This window comes from Aythya marila, assembly GCF_965140915.1.
Source record: "Aythya marila genome assembly, chromosome: 2".
In the NCBI taxonomy this organism is placed as follows: Eukaryota; Metazoa; Chordata; class Aves; order Anseriformes; family Anatidae; genus Aythya; species Aythya marila.
Window position 1 is genome coordinate 34,184,531 of NC_139043.1, and position 21,372 is coordinate 34,205,902.

At 48.4% G+C, this 21,372-nt stretch overlaps 1 protein-coding gene across 3 annotated transcripts in view; it reads right to left on the reverse strand.

The window, feature by feature from the left end:
- Positions 1 to 16,746, reverse strand: part of IGF2BP3 (insulin like growth factor 2 mRNA binding protein 3) — a 107,829-nt gene extending 91,083 nt beyond the window's left edge. For all 3 annotated transcript variants that reach the window (XM_082754789.1, XM_082754788.1, XM_082754790.1), the window contains exons 1-3: positions 16,740 to 16,746; positions 15,997 to 16,218; positions 14,977 to 15,037 (exon numbers count right to left, since the gene is read on the reverse strand). In XM_082754789.1, the coding sequence (XP_082610915.1) occupies positions 14,977 to 15,037; positions 15,997 to 16,171 (236 nt within the window). In that variant the 5' untranslated portion in view covers positions 16,172 to 16,218; positions 16,740 to 16,746. The remainder of the gene's footprint in view (positions 1 to 14,976; positions 15,038 to 15,996; positions 16,219 to 16,739) is intronic.
- Between the last annotated feature and the right edge of the window lie 4,626 nt (positions 16,747 to 21,372).

The following is a 21,372-nucleotide window of genomic DNA, read 5'->3' on the forward strand; positions in this document are numbered from 1 at the left end:
TTGTTCACGCCACTAATTAGACTAAAAGCTTACATTCGTTATTTGTAAATTCCCACGAGCGGTCCATAAAGACATTTTTAAAAGAGAACTGTGGAGATTCTGCCATTACCACGTTACTGCTGAATGTCTCGTTTGAAAAAAATTCATTTTCCAGGTGTTGTTAATGACTGAAGGCTGTTAAGATTTCTGTTACTTAATTAAGGAATTAAGCACTGCTCCAAAATTAATAGGAAATTCCAATACCTTGCAGTAGGAAAAGACTTCATCTACCCTTAGCTTGGTGGCTTCCAACATTTTGAGCCTTCTCTCTCCCTTCCCCAAAGCCTTTGGAGAAACTGAAAGGGCGTGGGGGGTAAGGGGGATTGTTTTGTTTAAATGCCAGAGTTTCTCTTTCCCTCTTAGAGCAGGGGTCCACATCCCTCAAATACTTGTATTACTGAGCTGACTTTGCTGACCAGCCATTTTAGGGCTACGGTCACCTGCCATTTATTCTCTCACCCCACCACTAGCTTGCAGTTAACTGGGATGTGGATAACACTGAGAACACTCAGGATGAATATGAAGAACCAAAAATACCTTTAAATGTAGTAGTGCTCCTAAACAAGTGAAAGATTGGCCACTAACTACCCTACCCAAACTGAATTAATAATCCCTTAATGCCTGAACACAGCGTCCACTCTCCTCCACCCCCTTTTTCCCTCAGCCATCAGAGCAGCCAAAGGCTCCCTCTACACCCTTACCTATTTTCCTGCTGTCCATAGGGCTGCTAGCTGAAGCAGCCAATATTTCCAGACTTATTACAGAGTTTTACCCCAGCTGCAAGCCTGAAGTTTGCATGTGGCGTCACTGCAATACACGGCCACACTCAGGGATGGGGAGCTCTGCCCAGGGAAGAGAGCTTGTTGTTTAATTTTCAATGAGTTGAGCTCCTTTTCAAATGCCAGGAGGGAGAAAGAAATAGTGTAGGGGATTTCAGAGCTATTTCTAAAGGAAAAAGGGGCAGCAAGACTTGGGAATTGGGAAGCCAACAAGATGTTTTGTTCCACGAAGTGGCTGCTGGATAGCCCTCAGTGCTTCCAGCCTCACGCCTTCCTCCACCCATCTCCTTCAGGTGTCCAACAAGGGCACGTGTTTCGGTGGAGTAAGTGACACAGATTTCATGAATGATGTGGAAGCGTTGGCAACTTTTTCGGAATGGGAGGTAGGGCACCAGATTACATCTCGCCTTAACAATAGCTCAGTGATTCATCCTTCCCAGATTAAAATATCTGAACTAAATTAGCAGCGTTTGTAGCCAAACGCTGTGGTCGTCCTATTGCCAGCACCAATTTGCTCAACCATGAGACAGTATTCGTGGAGAATATTGGAAATGCCTTCCAGATTCCTTACATCACCAGCACAAACCGAGAGTAACCCATTTCAGCCTTTTTCAGGTCAGGTTTGAGCAGAGGGTGTTTACACACAGGTTAAGGTCACCGTATGCCCCAGATTAACCATTCCAGTTCAGATCTGGCTTGGGGACGCTATAGAAGGCTTGAAATAAAATAGCAAGAGGTGCTCCTCTTATACCAGGCAGCATGCAGCTGGTAAGCAGGGAAACTAGTAGCTATGTTTTTGCTATTAAATATCTGTTTTAAACCTTCCAGATATGCTCCAGAGCTTAACCTAAGAGAGGTTTTAGGTATTCGGGGAGCACAGGGATGCAGCCAGGTGAACAACTCTGCTGTTACACCATTTTGTCCTACACACAGACTTTTTAAAGCAAAGCCCATCCCCTGACTATCTTGGGCTATTCTATGAAAAATGGCACAAAGCAACATCCAATCCCAAAAATTATCTCGGTAAATTAAGATTCCTCTAGGACTAAAGAAATACAAAGCTGAAGCACTAGTGCTGCAGAGAACACCACTGAAGTCCACAAGGCTTTTCTGCTACACCTGGAGTTGGTGAGAATTCAGAGCCAAGGCAGATTTTTAAGCAAGTCTCTTCCATGACATAAAGAGGATGTTAGGAAGGACAAACTACTTAGTCTTTTATTTTTTTTTTAAGTTTTAAATCTAATTCCTCATTACTGCTGTCCAGCCTTCAATCTCTAGTCAAGCCAAATAAAAGTTTAAAAACCGATGACTGGCAAGACAAACAGCTTCTTTTAAATCCCCTAGACCAAACTAACAGGCATAGATTTAGTTGAATTTATCCATCGCTAGTCTTAAAACAGCAGAAGTGTCAAATTCACCACACATTCCCCATTATTACTGCTTTAATATAAATAAGATCTTCCATCCCAAAGGATTCAGTGCAATAAACCTTATTCACACAGCTGAAAAGTTGTCTTAAAAAAAAAATCAGGAACTTTTCAAGTATAAATCGATGCACAAAAGGCATGGCAAAGGTATCAGCTCTCATTTTGATGCCCTAGTAATTATTTTACTAGCTCACACACTGAAAGAACTGAACACCGACAAGAGACAGTAACTGGAATTCTGTGGAACCTTAACGTGATTCAGTGACAAAGTCCAGGAGGTGTAACACCTCCAAGGCATCGACAGAACGTGTGGGTTTTGTACTGGCATCACCAGGTTTTTGCCTTCCTTTCTGCTCACCCTGTCAAGACCCAGAAGTCATTGAAACTGACCACTCTGCAGTTTGGCTCTGTCATTTTTATGCTGAATGGCACCAGTTGCAGGATAAAAAAGCCAAACCAATTAGGCTTACAGTTTTCTATTGTGCTTTTTTTTTTTTTCCAAGTTATATTTTCTGAAGAGTTCTACCCCAAAAGACAAAATCCCCTTCAACCACATAAAAATTGTGGGGACAGAACAGTACCAAATAATTTTATCTCATACCTGAACTTTTGTTGCAAGCCCTACATGCTGTTTAGAGCTGTGCCCTCTCCCCTGTAGGATCTGTTCCCCCGAGGTGTAAAGCACCCTGCCTTTCAGCTGGGCTGCAGCACACAGTAGCATACATGCTTGGCAAGTGTACACAATTTTATGCATTAAGCTTCAGACCAAAGACGTGTTACTGAAAAATGCACCTTTCTGATTGACAAATTGAACATCAGAAGACATTAAGTAATATCCATACTAAGTTTCCTACGAACATGGGTCTACATGGCTTATTCCCTCCCTTTTTTTTTTTTTTTTAAGGCATTCATTCACTTTGGTCATAAGTACACCTACACTAGTAAACGTGTATCATGGTAAATGTTTCATAGTAGTATAGTTGATCTACACTAGTAAATGTATATTCATAACGTTTCATAGCAGTATAATTGAAACATCACAGCTTGTGTGTAAAGTCTCTTGTAATATTTTATATATACTTGATCGAAAATCTTGTTAATTATGTCTTCATTAAACCTCACTTTTAAGGATCACCAGAGCAATCTTAGGCTCTTCCATCACAGCAGCTCTGTTCAGGACACGGATTTATATAGCATACTACACAAAAAACAAGCCCTGAACTTTCATACCAGACCTCCACCAAAGCCTCTGAATACTATTTCATTCTGTCCAACCAAAAAAGCCAAAAATTAAAATGCAGCTGTTAAATTTTAACCTTTTAAATAAATTGTAAAACTGTGAAATGTTGCAGCGGTACAGTTATGTTTAAAAGCACTTGTATACAAGATGTGTAACCATATTTTTGTTGGTAACCTTTATATTTGACATTTTTTTCCCTACTTTTATAACACTGTAAAAGTCTGCCATGACTTTAGGAAGCAGTGTAAAAAGCACTCATAGGGACAGCCACCATCACCTTTTAAATAACCCCATTATTTTCCATTTCCTTTTTCACAGAAAACAGAAAATAGCACATGCTGTGAGGATGAGGATCACAGTAAGCACCAATTTTTTTACGCTGTAGATTTAAAATACACTGTCATGATTAGAGAACAAAAAATAGAGTTTACACTTCTGCGGCCCCGAAAACTGCACTTTGTATGTATATAGATTAAATGTTTGTCTGCTACACTATTTCAGCTCACTTTGTATTTAACTGAGCATAGTAAATTTGGATAAAGCAAAGGCCTATACTATGCTATAGCTAACTAGCTTGTTCAGAGACAAACTCTGAACCTGTATCGTCATTAAAACAAGGTTACTTGCATCTAGTAACTTGTTTTCAAACACGCAGCATTTTGAGATATTTAAGTCAAGAGTAAGAACAGAGTTCATATGAATGGCAATGATAATTTTGACCAAGTTTAGTACATTATTTAGCAGTTGATTGTTTCAAATTTACTTTGTATACAGATTTGCAAGCTTACTGTCACACCAAGACGGTAATTAGCATCCTTTTTACAATCCTACAGTACAGATGAAGTGACAAGGACACCTAAGTTAGTTGCTTTTACCTGGAGCACAGCCCAGCAGAGCTGAAATACCCCTCCCAAAGGTTTGATATTCAACCATTCCACCTGCACCTAGGCATGCCCAACAACTGAGGATTTCAGAGCATTTTAAAAAGCAATGAAGAGCAGAAGCTAAAAATACCCCGTTACCAAAAGAAAAAAAAATAAATCAGCCTAAGGAGGGCTATGATGTTATAAGGATTCAACCACAGAATGAAATCATCCTTCCTTTGGAGTCACTGCTTGCTTTCTGCTAACACCAGCACTTACACATCAGCTTCAATGATTTCCCACAACATCACCCCAAAATTCAGCTCATTTCAAACCCCACTGCCACCAGTTCCCCATCTGCTCTTGGACTGAAGAGCGGGACAGCCCCAGGCACCTGGCAGAGCTGGGGCTATCACAGGGCTCACAGTCACCACCCCTTGCCCTGCCTCCTCCCAGACCTCAGAGAGCTGCTTCAATACCTCTTAAAACACGTGCACATCACTCACGGGGTGCAGGGGACATTCAGGGCTGGATGCTAGAGGGAGAAGCAGCTGGTCAGGGCACCTCTTTGCCCCTACCCCGAGGCAGCACTTACCCAGCCCCATCAGGTAGCACACACACACTGGCATCTCCAGAAAACCCCACCAGCTCCAAAGCCACTTCTTCCTCAGGAACTTTCAGGGCTTTATCACATTGAAGCATGACTAAGTTCTGGACAGATTTTTCCATGCCTTGCTTTTATTATTATTATTTTCCCTTTTTTCCCCCTGCTTTCTTCAAGGGTACCACCCAAAGAGACCCACCCAGCGACACAAGTCAGAAGCCCGACACACAGCAGCTTGCTGGAGGAGCTTCACAAAGGATTTCCACCAACACTTTGTGGCTAAAAAGTTAACATAATAACATAGGTTTTACTCGGAAAGACATTTTGAGGAGCCACCACACAGAGGGCTGACACGAGCACACGTGCAACGCGGGATCCTCGCTGCCGTTGGTGTGCTCAGCAGCAGCACTGCCATGCAAGGTGCTGAGCTTCAGCCAATTTATGCTAAACCAGTAACAGTTGTACTAAGGGAACCACACGGACCAGGTGAGGCAAGCACAAGGGCCAGCAAGACAAACCACACACGTAAATATTTACTGCAGAGAAAGGGGTGGCAAATGAACGCAATTTTGTAATTTTACTGAAGCTAGTCCAACACAAAGGGAAGGCAATCTTTAACTCAGCCCTAAAGCTCGAAGGGCTCTGAATTATAATGATAAATCCATCTTCTGAATTTATCTCCTAAATCTTTCTCCGAGGTTCTCTGATTGCTTTCAAGGAGCAACACCTAACTTCACCCTTCCACGGGTAAAGCACGTGCTACATACCTGAAAGAATGATTTTGCTTGTGACTTGTCTTTAATTGAACAATTGTGATCAAGTCCAGTTGTATAAAGGGCATGCACCTTTTAGCTTCAGGTAAAAGCTTGAAGCTCTATGTTAAACACAGGATTTGGGGCATGCTTACACACCACCACCAAATGTTATTTCTTGCTTAAGAGCCAGGGCAAAGGAAGAGGTAGAAATCACATTTATAAAAAAATCCCTCCTAACAGCATAAGAGGAAAAAGAAGTCTCCTAAAAAGAGGTATGTAACCTAGCTTAAGTGAGCACTTTGTGGAGGCAAATAAAACAGGCACCCAAATAGTTACCAGGACTAATAATTAAAACGGGACTTTATCATTTGCTATTAGGACTCAGACCACTGAGCACCAAACTTACCATTTAACGAGTAAATGAACAAAAAGGAAGGGTTACCTACTTTGATCACCATAAATTAATCTTTTCTCTTTTTCTTAATCTTAAAAGGCAAACACTGCTGTACCTAGAAGCTTTCTGGCACATCTTTGGACAGCAACATTAGCAGCACGAGAGGAGTTTTACACCGCTGCTGCTGAGCACCGGCATTAAACTCAGAAGAAATTTAATGCTGAACGTGCAGTGCTCAAGAAAAAAATAAAATAAAACCTCTGCTCAGGCTTTAAGAGCTGTCCGTTTCTCGTTTATTTTGCACAGGTTATTAGAACCAGCTCCCATACGCATGCTGAATCACGGAAACCTCCGGTTCCTCCACTGAGCGTTAGTAAATCCACAGAGCACATGTTAACCTACACGCTTAGCGCCTCTCAGGCTGCACTCAAAACGGAAAGATAACCCCTATTTCCATAGTTTTAAATAGCTAGCATCCCTGCAGGACAAGCATTTCTTCTAAGCATCCTGCCTGACTAATTGCGGGGCGGCTGAAAAGTTGGAGCAGGCGGGACAGGAACAAACACCGGGATATGGCAGCTCTCCTGCTAGGGTCAGGAGAAGCAATATGCTGACCAGCAGCGGCAGCTTTTAGCTCTCCGTCACGGAGCCGTGCTGCTCCCCTCGCATGCAGGACCTGCTCAGGTAACCCACGACAAGGCTCGCTGCACGAGGACTTGCAGCACCAGGACGCCCTGTGCCCAGCACCATGAAAAGACACTTCAGTGTTGAGAAGTTCTCGCTTGACCCCAGAGAACAGATGCCTCTGGGCACCACAGTAACAGTTTTCCCAAGGAAAACGTGGCTCATTCAGGTACCCGGTGGCCTCAGTGGGAAGGACCATGCAAAGCAGTTCCCATCTGTGACCAACCAGCACCGTGGCAACCTGCACTTTCCAGGATGTAATTAGCAAAAAAAAGTATTCCAGAATTGGAAACTATATCCAAAAAAACTCAGACAATTAAATTTAATCCCCCCCCGCAACTGTTACCTGCCTGTGGTTGCTGTCAAGCTTTCGCTGGAAAGTCATTTAAAGAGTTTTTACCAAAATTTGCAACAGGAAAAAGAACAGATGTGGTGGTTTACACTACAAGGCTTTTCTCTTATCTTGGACTAAACTACTGCCCAAATTCCTCATCAAACATCCTATAGATTATTGTTTCCGAGTGCTGCCATAAAGACACGCTGTTTTGAAGTTCTTTCTCTAGAAGCAGGAGGCAGAAACGAACTGCTGCCCTATGATAACTAGGAGGTCGCCATCACACAGGGAACCCCCCAGAAGCATGCAAACCAAACAGCCCGCTTTATCACTAAAACCAAATTTCTGGAGGATCTCTCCCGTAACAGTTTTAAACCTACTGTTGGTCATCGTGTTCAACACCCCCACCCCACGTCTGCTTTCTTTTCGAGAGCTAGCTTTTGCCTTTGCTGCCTGGTGCACGCGGCTTCCCTGTCAAGGCTGGGGCAGTTTTTGCAAACTCGGTTTCCCGAGAGCCTCTCGGCAGCGGGGTGAGGACTTCCTCCGAGGGCAGGGGGAGCAGGAGCAGCAAGCACGCGGGATCAGGCCCCGGGATGAGAGCTGCCTGCAGTAGCCATGTGCCGCGGCTCCCCTTCGGTGGGTTTTCCACCCCCCTCCCCTTCGCCAGCCCTCTCGCCCTGCTGTTTCCTCAAAAACGAGCCCCTCTTTGATGCAAACAGGCTGCATCTCTCACAGATCCCTCCAAATCCAAACGGCATGGGTTGTTTTTTTTTCTTTTTATTCCAACCCTAACCACTGTTTAACACGAAGCTTCAGGAAAATGAGTAATTGCGAACGCATCTAATAATTGAAGATACGTTTTTGTCAACACGAGGTTTTGTTCACGCAGACCGGGGCTCGCTCCAGCTGGAATTTTAATTCCTGCACCACAACACTTAAGGCTCCGTTAGGGCGCAGCGAGCTCCATTTTTGAGGAAAAACTTACTTTTAAATTTTAAAAGTCCGGGTCCTGTGAAATCAATTTCCCAAAACAATACAACCCTGCCATTTTCAAAGGGGAAAAATGTATTAGACACGCAGCGTAGGCTACATATTTTAAAATAGCGTTCCTAAAGTTCAGCTGAGCATGAAAGTTAATCTTTCAAAAGTGAACATTCAGCTCCGATTGTGTTCAAGTGTACCAACACCAGCAAAAAAAAAATGGACTATTTTTATAAGTTCTCCAGATATTTTTAGCAGGTCTCTTCTTAAACTGCAACTGATTTTATGGTAATATGTCCTCCTATGTACACATTTTTAAGGATACACACATGCGGTTTGAAAGATTTCTCAAACTACAGCCACTCTTTCGCTATCAGGACACTAAAAAATATAAGATGGAATAAGGCCCTTCCCACCTGAAGATCTTTCATTTCAGGACTATTTCATTTCAATACTTAATCCCATACCTAACAAAATGCATCTGACACTTCTTATCCATGCTCTACTCCAAATTTCAACTTGATTGATATAGAAAATGCCTCATTTTGCCCATTAGAGGCAGTTTCCCATTCAGATGGGCAAAAGGGCGGTTTTAGGTGATGCTGGCTCCAGTGCACCACAAAGAGGCAGGCAACAGGGGAAGCACGTTGCTGCTGGGGTTACACTACACAGGAGGTGGCTTTTACACTGTGAATGTCTCTTGCGCACGCTGCTGCGAGAATGCACTTTGGTGAAATAACTCACATTATAGCTGGATACAATTTTCCTTTCCAAATTTCTACACACACAGAAGAAAAAAAAGCACCTTTTTCCACCCTTTTTTATTGCCATTAAATGTTACACATTCAGTATTTTAACATTTACCCTAATATTGACCCTATACTTGGCAAATAAAATGTGTTACTAAAAATATTCAACTACAAACATCAAGATTTTCTTCTTGGCTAAACATATGCATCTTTCTACACACAAACTGATATTGCAGATTTGGAAAGATGCAAAAACAGGAGATTACATAAATAGATAGAATTTGTTATTTTTTAATTACCTGAAACATGCCCAAGCATATAGAAGCCCTTGCTCCCATACAGAAACTTTCCAGAGCCAAATTGCTTACTGCAGGTGAGGAGAAAAAAAAAAAAAAAAAAACTGCCACTGCTGTGCTCACACTGATAAGTGAGCCCAGGAGCACCAAATCTGCTTCTCTACAGCACACCCCAAGCCCAGAGACCCTCACAGGTTTCAGATGGCGCTTTTCAACAATATTGTCTTTATTTGAACAGCAAAAGCAAATAAATAAATATATAGAGAAATGGAACACAGCATTTATGGCGAGTCACATTTCTAGAAAAAATAAGGAAAACTTCGGGTTTTATCTTAGCTTTCCACCCTTAGCATTTAAGTGCACATACCCCTCTATACCCTGCATCAGATAGCCATTTTGCATACAAAAACAAGTTGAGAGAGCACCCACGAGAAGAATTGCTCTGAAGAGCCCCGGAAGCACATCCTGCACCTAGTGCATCAATTCCACTTAAACTTTTCCACCTATTTCTCTCCCCCCTCCTCTGCAAAACCTGAAAAGTTACCCTCATGTTTTATAACATTTAAATTTTGCACCCATTCTCCATCTGTTTTCTGATTTAAAATAAGCCAATTCCAGTTACAAAGCCGACTCAAACTGCTAGAGCAGAAATTCCACACCCATAACACACTGTGCCTGTCTCATCGGGCTCACACAAGGACAAAGTCACCAAAAAAAAAAAAAAAAAAAAAAAGCTGAGCCCCTGCCCATGCTCCACACCACTGTGCTCTCTTTAGCAAGAGCTCAGAAGGAGAAAGCCCTGAAAATTAAGATGAATTCAGGGAGAGGAAGCTTAAGGAGGGAAGTGTTTTTTTTTTTGAGCCCTGCCCATGGTTAAGAAGGTGTATTTTAATACTGCCTGGGTCCCTGCTCATGGGCATTATGGGAAGCTTCACATTTTCTGTTAGGTAGGTAAATCCTGAGCTATTCAAGAATTTTTCAGGTCAAGACTAAGCATTTGAAGTCCACCCAAAAGCTAACCAGAAGCCATTAAAGGACTCCAGCACTGTAGAGTCCTATGCTGTGCACTTAAAAGAGTGACTGAAATGAATGCCTCCATTTTACAAAAATACCACCTTCAAGGGCTCAAAAAGGTGGAAAAGTGTTTTTAATACCCCATGCTTAAAAACAAAAAGAAATAGAGATTTCTTAAACATTTTCTGATTATACTTTATTACCCATGAATTACACTTTCAAAAAAAAAAAGTTATTTTTTTTTAATTCATCCCTACAAAATTTACCACATCTACACAAAACGTAGTATCTACTACAAGTATGCTCTCAGAGTACCTTCCACAAAGGGAAGGCAGAAAAAAAAAAGAGAACAAGACCAAACTTTAAAGATGCAAGTTTAGAGACGTGTTTCATGTACTTCAGTCTATTAAAAAAAATGCAACAAAAAGTGATTTTGGTGACCAGACAGTATGAGGAGTTGTTATGAAGAATTTTCAGTTCTTGCCATAACAACTTGTTGTCTATATAAGAATCTCAAAATCTGTCAAGGTTTATATTTTCCACTCTAACTGTGACTTTCAAAGATTTTTTTTTTCCCCTCAGAAAAAAAAAAAAAAAATCCTGCTCACATCTGCAAAAGTAATGTGAGAACAGAGATTAAACCCCCCAAATTCACTACGTAAAATTTTTACCCTTTGCTTTTGAAAACACTAACTTGGACCCAGGCATGGCCTTCAGCCTCCGTCCACAGAAAAGAGCACGAATACAGCTGGTGAGTGACATTTTCTATCATGTCTCCTTACATACAGCATGTTTCGCCCTGCTTCATATTTACAGAAGCAAAACTAAAAATGTCTGCCACTAAATTATTATTTATTTTTTTTTTAATAATGCTGACTGCTGTAGCCACCAGACATAGGTTAGCCCCGCAAAGCCGCTTCCCACCGCCTTGCGCACACAAGCCACAAACCCTAATTATACGAAAAATTAGCAACACAATTCAACGCCCACCCCACAGCGCAAGGCTCTCTCCTGGAACAGGCGGGTTGTGAGGACTTTGGGGCCTGTTTCCCTCGGATAAGCCTTCCTTCGGGCACTTGAGCACTACAGGTGAAGCAGAGCTGGAAAGCCATTACCTGCGCCAGGCTGTCAGGAGGCCACACCACCCGCGTGGCACACCTCTGTCCCTCTCCTCTCCCAAATTAACCCCCCCCCCAGGAGAGACAAACTGAATTTATTTTCTCAACAGAAACAAAGGACCCCAGAGGCATGAGGGGGGAAAGAATTGGCCTTCCAATCAGGAAAAATGCCTCGTCATTACCGCAGTTCAGGTGTGGCAAGCACTGTAGGCACCTGAAAGGGCTGGGCACAGCCCCAGGTGCCCCCAGTTAGCACCATCCCTTCCCCCTCACCACACACCCGCGACATCAGGGCCATCTGAATAATCAGATTGAATAATCACATCGCCTTGCGAGGGGCCAGCTGCTCCTGGATGGCCAGGAGGTAGCACCCAAAGGCCCACACCACAAGTTTCATAGGTGCAGGCGCACGGGCACAAGGCTGCGGCCATCCTCCTGCACAAGAGGAGAGCTAATCCAAGCCACAGCCGTGGCCAACCGTGCCCCCCATTCCTCCGCCGAGCGTGACCAGCAGGCTGAATTATTGCAATGCCTTCGCTGAGTTTTAAATAAAGTGACCTAAACCTTTAAATATTGCCATGGCCTTCCTCCATGCAGAGGGGTCCGAATGCAGAAATTCTGCATTCCTTTTGCATTCCCTTGAGATTTCCATAGTAAGTCAGGAATCTACTCCGAGCTTATTAAAGACTTTGCACCTCCCCCAAAATAATTCCCCACCCTTCCATCAAGAAAACCTTGACCAGGCCCCTTCTTTCAGCGGCAGCATATCCAGCCCTCCCTCTTTAAATACTTCCAGGGGGAGGGGAGGCCAAGAGCCACACACAGGCTCCGCACAGCAGGTAGAAAGGTAATTTTGCAAACCTGGGTGTGCCCACTCCAAACGTGAAGATCCAGCAGGGGCTGGAATGCAGTGACTACGGGGCCCAAGAATCTCACTCCCAACAGCCCGCCAGGCACCCTCCATCGCCTCGGCTCAGCTCCATGGCAGCCCCGACCGACACCACCTCCTGACCTCCCTTTACGTGACAAGGCTATGGATTGCCAAACTCTTACCCTTTCCTCCCATCCACCTCAGTGGAGAGATACCTGCAAACCACCTCTGGGAGCAAAAGGATATATACACACACACACCAAAAAGAAGAAAAAACACAACAATTTAGGAATTAGTGAGGCAGTGAGTTAGAACTCCCCATGAGGCAGCCTCACAGCAATATGGGGGCAATACAACGTACTGAATTATTTCAATACAATGTACTGAATAATTTCAAAGCACTACAAAACTAATTTTTGCTGCTATGAAACATCTTTTGACCCAGCTTAATTGTACACTCATGCTTTAAGACAGATTTGACGTATTTAAAAGTGTGTGTAGACAGATTTAAAATGGTGTCACTTCCCTGCCCGTTTCAGACACGGTGGAGCGTGCAGGGCTCCATGGAAAGCTCTCCGGCCCTGCAGCGTGCAAACACGCTGGGTGGGCCTGGTGAGCAGCACCCCCCACCCTGGCCGTATCTGACACCCTCCCCTCATGCAAAAAGAGACAGGGACTCCAGATAAGTTACTTTGAAAACACATTAGTGGCCATTTGCACCAGAACACTCAACTCTTGAAGGTTGTGCTTTTACGCATATCCAGCAACTCTAAATACACACCCAGTAAGCAACGTCTAGAGACATGGAAAAAAAATCTCCAACTTCGTGACACCACCCCTCAAAAAAAGAAAAAGTATTGTACATCTATAAAAGGAACAAGAAAGTTACTTTTACGTATGGAGGCCACTGAATGAATTTTAAGTGGCTTTCTATATTTGATTTTGGAAAAGGGGGAGTGGAAACAAAGGGGAAGGAAGTGCAGTTATGAGAAATGCAATTTAATTTTCTGTTAAACAGCAGTATAAATCTGAACTGTGTGTGTTTTAACAAATAAGGTCTTTGGGAGAAACAATGAAGGTATGCTGATACAATTGTATCTGTTTTTTCCCCCCTCCAGTATAATGCCTATACGTAGGCAACGCGTGCCTAGAGAAGTGCTAAAGTTCAGTGTACAATTCCTCTCAACCCAAGTTACAGACAGATGCACATTTCTGATAACTGCTAATTCACAAATATGAAGACACACTACCAAATATGAAGAATGGACTTTTACACTGTTTCAGCTGACGACCAAAAGGACAGGAAAATACATTTAAACACATTAAACAATGATTCAAAAAGTTGGGGGCGGGGGGTGGAGGGGGTGAAGGGCACAGCTATTTTTAATTTACCTTTACCATGAGTGAAATGAATTTGTTTTCACCAGCTTAAAGAAAATGCTATTTGTGCAAGCTTGAGATGATAAAGCATGATAGTAAATTCATTTATTATGGAGACTGATAGGAAGTGATCAATTCTTACATGTGGCATGGACTTTTCCTCCTCAAAACTAAAAATATTTTCCATCTACAATATTTTTTTATATACAAAAGCTCAAAAATACAGACTGCTATAAACCAAAGTCATATATCTTGCATTATAAATGAGAAAGAGCACATATAGCATATTAATTTCCAATGAAAAGTATCAAGTATAACCATAAAGATTACCATGCTATGAATTGGCCCAGAGAGGGGCTCGCCCCCTGCCTTAACTAGATCAAGAATCCTCCATACTTCCTCAGGCAAAGATTTCCTCCAACACTAAATAGCGATTAAACTTTTAATTCTCAAACACCAAGTCACAATACCCAGCAAGCCAGCTAATTCACCTTCTCAAATCAACTACGTTGAAGAGACTGCCCTTTTTAAAACAACCCTGAAATAGCAGAAGCCCCTTTTAACAAAGTTACACAGACAGACATACTTCCCAGATTGAATAATGGAGTGCAGGAACAAGCACGTGGAAAGTTTGATCTATTTTGCTATTTACTATCTAGTGCACGCCAGGTTTTCTCTGATCTAAACATTTGTGAAAGAAACACGCTGAATTGCTACAGGCAGTATAAAAATACTACCCTGCTATACTGCAACTATTCCTTCTTTACATGAGGCCCACAAAATTACTACCTTGCAAGAATTAAACATATATTTAGAAATTAAGGATGCATAAATCCTGTCCTTATTGGGAAGAAATCATTCTCCTGCTGCTTCCCTATACCAGCTCAAAAGAGTGATGAAAAATCCTCCCGAACACAGATATTCAAACGCAGACCTACACTACGTGTCTATAAAATGCTGCGGACTCCAACATGGCAGGATCAGAAAATATGTATACTGGGATATTTACAAAATGCCTTTTGTTGCTGGAGCAGGGCTCATGTGCCTGCCCGTTATACAGTCCACAACACATTTAATTTCCTGCTAACACGCTGATTTTTTTTTTTTTTTTTTTTAACTCCTCTCAAGAACTTCAAAATTTAAAATCTTCACAATCCTCTGCCCTCGGACCACGATAACCTGCCTCTCCCACAAAAAGGCTTTTTTTTTTTTTTTTTAAATGCTACGGTGTTGCCTGGCCAATCCAGCCCATTAGAAATACATGGGGCGATTCTAGAAAGCCTCTAGGACAGCGGGGAGAGCACGACTGTGGGTTTAAGAAAGCAGCCCATTTATCTACAGGGAACAGAAACACAAACCTAAGCATTTTTCAAATTGCTTCTCACTGGGTAAATAGGGGTAATCCGAGGAGGGAGGGGGAAAAAAAAAAAAAAAAAAAAAAAAATTACCTTTGTCTTTTCGGGACCGAATGCTCAACTTCTATGAGTTTCCCATGCAGCTCCACTTTACCTGCGGAGCCAAAGAGAAGGGGAAAGGATTGGAGAGCGGCCCCGCGGCCCCCGCGCCTCCTCGCCGGGCTCCGCAGCGGCGCGGGGCAGGAGCCGGGAGCGCAACACGTTCCGGGCCGGCCGAGCGGGGCCCCGGCAAAGCCCGGCTCCCGGGGCTGCTCCGGGCAGGGCCGAGCCGAGCCGAGCCGTGCCGAGCCGCCGGGCCTCGGACACGGGAGGAGGAAAGGGAAAAAGAAGCAGCACCGGCAACCCCCGAGCTGGCTTGCCCAGCAAGGGATGCGTGAAGCCGCTTCGGCCGTATTTTATTGTTGTTATTATTATTATTTTTAATCGGCGTGTTTTATTTATTTATTTATTTAGAGCGCATATTTTTTAAAAGGCACCCGAAAACAGGATGTCGGGGCCAGGAGCCGGCGCGCTGCTGGAGGCGGTGATGGGTGCGTGAGAGCAGCGAAAAGAAACCGAAATAAATCCCGGGCGGTGCGGGGAGGGCACCAGCGGCTCCCCCACACACACACCCCAAAGCCCCAAGACTTTGGGGCCGGGTGGGCGGCTCGCCCCCAGCCCTACAGTGAAATCCGCGGCCTGCGCCCAGCCGCAGCGATGGGGGCGGAGGGGGGGGGGTCCTGCAACCCACCCACCCCCCCCCAGCCCCAGGCTGTGGGGTGGGGAAAAAACATGGGGCCGCCGCAACGAGGGGCCGTGGGCCCAAGACTGCCGGCCCCACACGCCCCCCCCCCAGCACCACCGCCCCCCCGGGGGGCCGGGGAGCAACGGGGGAACGGCCCCGGCCGTGCCTGAGCTGGTGCCGGGGGTGGGGGGCACAGCGGGGACCTCCCCCCCCGGCCCCTCCGTCTGGGCAGCCGGAGCCGTCGGGGGTGCGGGGAAATTTGGGAGGGTGGGGGCGAAGAATAGGGCCGGGAAATTCGGGAGGTTGGGGCGAAGGATGGGGCCGCTCACCTGAAAGTGCCTCGATGGCCTTCATGGCCCAGCTCTCGTCGGGGCAGTCGACGAAGGCGTACCCCGTCTTGACCAGGAACTGGCCCGAGAAGGGGATCTTGGAGTCCTTAAAGAGACTTTCCAGGTCGAGGGGGCTGACGTTCTCGCCGAGGTTGCCGATGTAGAGCTTGTTCATCTTCCTGGCGGCTCGGGGAGGCGCGCACGGCGGGCTGCAACCCTCGTCTTGCGAGAGGAGGTGGGGAGGGAGGGGGAAATAAAACAAAATGCGATGGAGGAAGGAGGGAGAGAGAGAGAGAGAGAGAGAGAGAGGACGGGAAGGAAAAAAAAAAAAAAAAAAAAATCAGATCTGCAGCTCGCGTCCCTCCCTCCCTCTCTCAAGGGGTAAAAAAAAAAAAAAAAAAAAAAAAAAAAAAATAACGTGGCCAAATGGGAGCCCTAAGTGCCTGCCGTGCTACCCGGGCGCATGGGGGGCGCGGGGGAAACACCCAGCGCCGGGGCCGCGGATGGCGGGCTGAGGAGAGGAAAAGGAGGAGGGAAAGAGGAGGAAAAAAAAAAAAAAAAAAAACTACTTTTTTTGTCTTGCCCCCGAGCCCCTTTGGCAGCAGCAGGCGGACTATGAAAATGTCACACTACGTGCGTGCAGGCGCCGCCTCTCCGTATAAAAAAAAAAAAAAAAAAAAAAAAAACACACAGAGAAGGGGAGGGGGAGGGAAGGAGAGAAGGGAAGAAAAAAAAAAAATTACTTGAATATTCCGGCTTTTTGAATGAGCCACGTGTTCAAACTACAAATCAACTTCTCACGTGAGGAATCCCAGCTCTTCAATTAGCGAGCGGCCGGGGCGCGCACACAGCCGGAGGAGGAGGAGGAGGAGGAGGAGGAGGAGGAGGGGTGAAGGCCGGGGGGAGGCTGCCCAGGACAGGACAAGTTTAGAGAGGGCCGGGAGCCGGAGGGGGGAGGGAAGGGGAAACCGGAGCCGGGTGGGCGAGGGCCCTGCGCCGCCTCTGCCCTTCCGCCGGGGGGGCCCCGAGCAGCGCCGTGCGCCCCCGCTACCCGAAAACGGCTGGGGCGGCCGCGCCTCCCCCTGCGAGCTGGGGGGAGCCCGGCACGGAGGGAGGGGAAAAGGCACCGCAATGCCCGCCCCCCCCCGGCCGCTCCTCCCCCCGGCGGGCCAGGCTGGGGGGATTGTGCACTGGGGTCGCGCCTGGGCGAGATGGGGCGGGGGGAGGAAGAGGAGGAGGAGGAGGAGGAGGGGTGAGGGTGGGGGAAGGCGGAGGGGGTGGGGGAAGGTAGGTGGGTGGGTGGGAGGGAAGGGGGGGGGGGGGGCGGGGGTCTCTGCAGCCCCGGCGGAGCCCCATATGGTAATGTTTCTGCAGGGCTCTGCCGAGGAAAGGAGGGAAGAAAAGGGGAGGGGTAGAAAGGAAAAAAAAAAAAATTAGAAAAAATATATTAAAAAAAAAAAAAAAAGACAAAGGGGTGGAGGACGGTTGGCCGGGGGGAGGATGGGGAAGGGGAGACCCGCGGGGCGAGGGGGCCGCGCTGGGTCCTGCGGCTCCCAGGGGGGGGTCGGGGTGCGGGGGGGGGGTCCCCGCTCGCTGCTCGTCTGCTTGGGGGCGGGGGGGGGCCGGGCGCTGCCCCGGGCTGGCGGGGGCACACAAAGGGCTCGGCGCCCCCCTCCCTCCCTCTCTGCATCCCTCCCTCCCTCCCCCCCGGGCCGGTTTAAGGAACCATTCATAATTCTCCCCATTCGTGCGGATATACAATGGTGGGCTTGTGGGGGAGGGGCCGGGGTGGGGAGTGGGGGGGGGGGGGTGTGGAGCCTTTCCAGCGCAAACAAAATGTTGCCCGAAAGATGAAGAAAGGAGACGGAAATGAAAGCCAGCGCTGCGCTCCCCACGGCCAGCTCGGGGGGCTGGCTTGAAGGATTTCGGAGCACTTTTCCCGGAGGGCTGCCCCTCTTTCGCCCCGACCCCCGCCGGCCGTGGACGGGCTTCCCACGCGGCCGCCCCCACGCGTGGCCCCGCTCCGGCTCCTCCGCGGGGCCCCGCGGTTTGCCCCCGAGGTGTGTGGGTGGGGGGGGGGGGGTCCGGCCTTTGTTCCCCCCGCGTGTCGCCGGGAGCCGCCCCCCTGTCGCCCGACAGCGTCGCGACATCGTCCCGCGGGCTCCTCGCTCGGGCCGGGGAACTTTGAATTGTCACCTCCCGGCCCCTGGGCGCAACTTCCATTTTGGAGCAGATCGGCAAATAGTTGTCTCGGGGGGGAAAAAAAGCAGATTCCCCATCTATTTTATTTTATTTTATTTTATTTTATTTCCCTCCCCTACTAACCCGCTGGCGCTGGCCGTGGCGCTTTCCCCTGGCCGAATTTGCGTTTCGGTAACCCACCCCGAGCAGCCCGCCTGAAAGGGGCGATTCCCCGTGGGAGCTGAAAGCAGCCCCCTCCCAGCTGCCGGCTCCCTGGGCAAACTTGGGAGGGGAACCAGCCGCTCTCCTCGCAGATGAACCGCCTTCGTGCTAAATCTGATTTTGCACCGAATTTCCGAGGCAGGCTGCATGCGCTCATCTCGACGTGGTTGCTCCAGAGCCTTGGCTGGGGGCTCCTGGTGAAGCTGCTAAGCAGGGCGCACACGTTACATTTACTCTTCCACTTCGCTAAGCTGTTTTGCTGCAAGGCTTATTTTTTATTTTTTTCAGAAACGAAGCTTGGGAATTCACAATAACAGGACGCATCGCTTGGCCAACATCACAAAACGCTTCACAATCAGATGGTTGGGGGGGAAAAACCCTGCTTATTAGCAATCCCTTTCTTCTGATACTCTGAAAACATCCTGCTAATAAGCCGAAATATTTTCTGTAAAGCTAAATAATGTATAGCTTTGTTTGTCAAGAAGTGTGGGTTGGTTAGTGGTTTCGTGAGTAAATCCAAATCTTGAATGCCAAAAAAAAAAAAAAAAAAGGCAAATCAACAACAAAAACTTGCTCACGTTGCTGGATAAATCCCCGCTTCCCTTTGCGCACGAGCACGCTCCGGACCAGCTTGGCCCCCCAGCCCCTCACCCTTTGCAGCGTGCACTTTTACAATTTGGGGCGTAATTCCCTTCGGCAGCCCCAAAGCCGGCACACCGGGATGCTCCTGGAGCTACCGCCTTTTCCAAGCCACCTCCGCGGGCAGAGCCGCGCCGAGAGGCGGTGTGTCCTTTATTATTTTTTATTTCATTTTCCGTTTCATTTCATTTTTTTTTTTTAATTTTTTTTTTTTCCCCTCGAATTCCGACCGCGTCCGCTCAGCGCCCACCCAAAACCGAGCGGCGGAGAAAACCACGGCGGGCAGCGGGAGGCGCGGAGCTTGGAGCACCCCGCGAGGCTCCGGCTCCTGCAACCAAGCAGCCCCGGAGGAGCTCCCCGGTGGGCTCCGCACCCCCCGCCGCCTCGGATTTTGGGGGGGCTGCCGGCGGGGGCGGCTCCCTCCGGGGGTGGCGGAGCGGGGGGGGACCGGGGACGCGGGGCGGGGGGTCCCCCGGTTCCCCCCGATCCCCCCAGCTCCGCCCGGTGCCGGTGCCCCCCGTCCCCGCCACCCCCGCCCTCGCCCCCCGGTGTGGGGGCGCGGAGCCGTTCCCGCGCGGCCATCGCCCCCCGTGGCGGGCGCGCGCCGGGGCGTGGCGCGCCGCCGCCGCCGCCGCTTTCCCATTGGCTGCTCCCCGCCGGCGGGGCGCCACTGGCTGGCGGGAGGGCGCGCGCCGCGCCGCCGCGCCGCCCCATTGGCTGCCGCGCCGGCCCCCGCGGCGCTGTGGCGCGAAAGCGGCGGCGGCGGCGGCGCGGAGAGAGGAGGGGCGGGGGTCCGGGAGGGGAGGGGAGGGGGCGCGGGTGGGGAGGGGAGGGGAAGGGGGATGGGATGGGGATGGGGACGGAGGGGGAGGGCGGGGAGAGCCGGGCCTTTGTCACGCGGTAAGTGGGGGCCGCGCCGGTGCCGCTCACCGGGGAGCGCGGCGGACAAAGGGGCGGCGGGGCCCGGGCGGGGAGGCGGCGGCGGTGCCGGTGGTCCCGCAGGTCCCAGTGGCCCCGCTGGTCCCGCAGCCTCCGGCCCGGGGATGCCACCGGGACCGGCCGCGGGAAGCGGCGGCTCCGTTCGCACCGCGTTCGGGCACCGGCTTCGCCCGCCGCGGCTCCGCACCGGCACCGGCACCGGCAGCGGGGCCCCGGCTCCGCCGCTGCAGCCGCACGGAGCCGCCCGAGCCCTGCCCGAGCCGCCGGGAGCCGAGCTCGGGGCGCGGGGACCGGGGAGCTGCGGTGGCTGCAGCCGGAGGGCTCGAGGGAAGAAGCCTCGCAGCCGGCTCCGTGCGAGCTCGGGGGTTTGGTTCGGTTTGGTTTGGTTCCTTTTCTTTTTCCCAATAATAATAATAATAATAAAAAAAAAGAGCTCCTCTACCCATCTGTGTGATTCTGCTCGCCGGGATTTCTTCATTTTATTTATTTTATTTTATTTCCGAGTAATATTTGTGATACTGAAATGTAACGCGACCAATATTTGTACCTAACCGTGCCGGTGGCGGCTGGGGCTTGGGATGAATCCGCGCGCTCTGGCTGGGAAGTGAAGGCTTCAGTTCTTCATTTTGCCCAGGGATCTCCTCACTCAAGCGCTGGTTGTTGGCTTTATCTGGTTTGCAGCCCCCAAACAATTGCAAACTGGTCTTGCAGAACCAAAAAAAAGTCTTCACGCGCATTTAAAGCCCGAAACTTAACTCGCAGTCTCATTTGAACACACCAGACAGGAAACTTTTTAATCAGTGTTCACCGTGCCTGGTGCAGCTGGATTCAAAATGGGGCTTTAAAAATAGTGCTGCCGTGATATTTCAGCCCGATACCTGAAATCTGAGATCCTCGCCGTGGTGGTGGAAGGAGAAGGTAGAGAAAATATAAATGCATCATGTGCGAGCCGGCCAGGCAGATTCAGAAGTTTATTTGATCAAGTGACAGGAGCCATCGCCAACATGGCTTCCCCTGGCCACAAAGTGCTGTGTGGGGCTCTCACGAGGAGCGCAGGGCTGGAAGCGAAGGCGTTATTTCAGGAGGAAGGCTGCTGCTCACTGTTTGGACGTGTTTTAACTCAGCCCAGGTGGTTTTTTGTTCTGTTTTTGTTTTGTTTCCTTTGGTTGAGTTTTGGAGAAATCAGGTTGCCTTCCTTGCTTGCTCCCCTTTTTTGCTCAAGGAGATCTTTTTTTTTTTTTTTTTTTTTTGTTTAGCCAAGGGGGAAAGAAATCCCCAGTAAGGGAGCAAAATGGGGCAGCAACCCAAGCGTGAAATCCCTGCGGAGAGAACAATGCGAGCCTCTTCTCCAGGGGCTGCTGTGCCTGGCTGGGGCAGGGGCGATGTCCTCAGCCT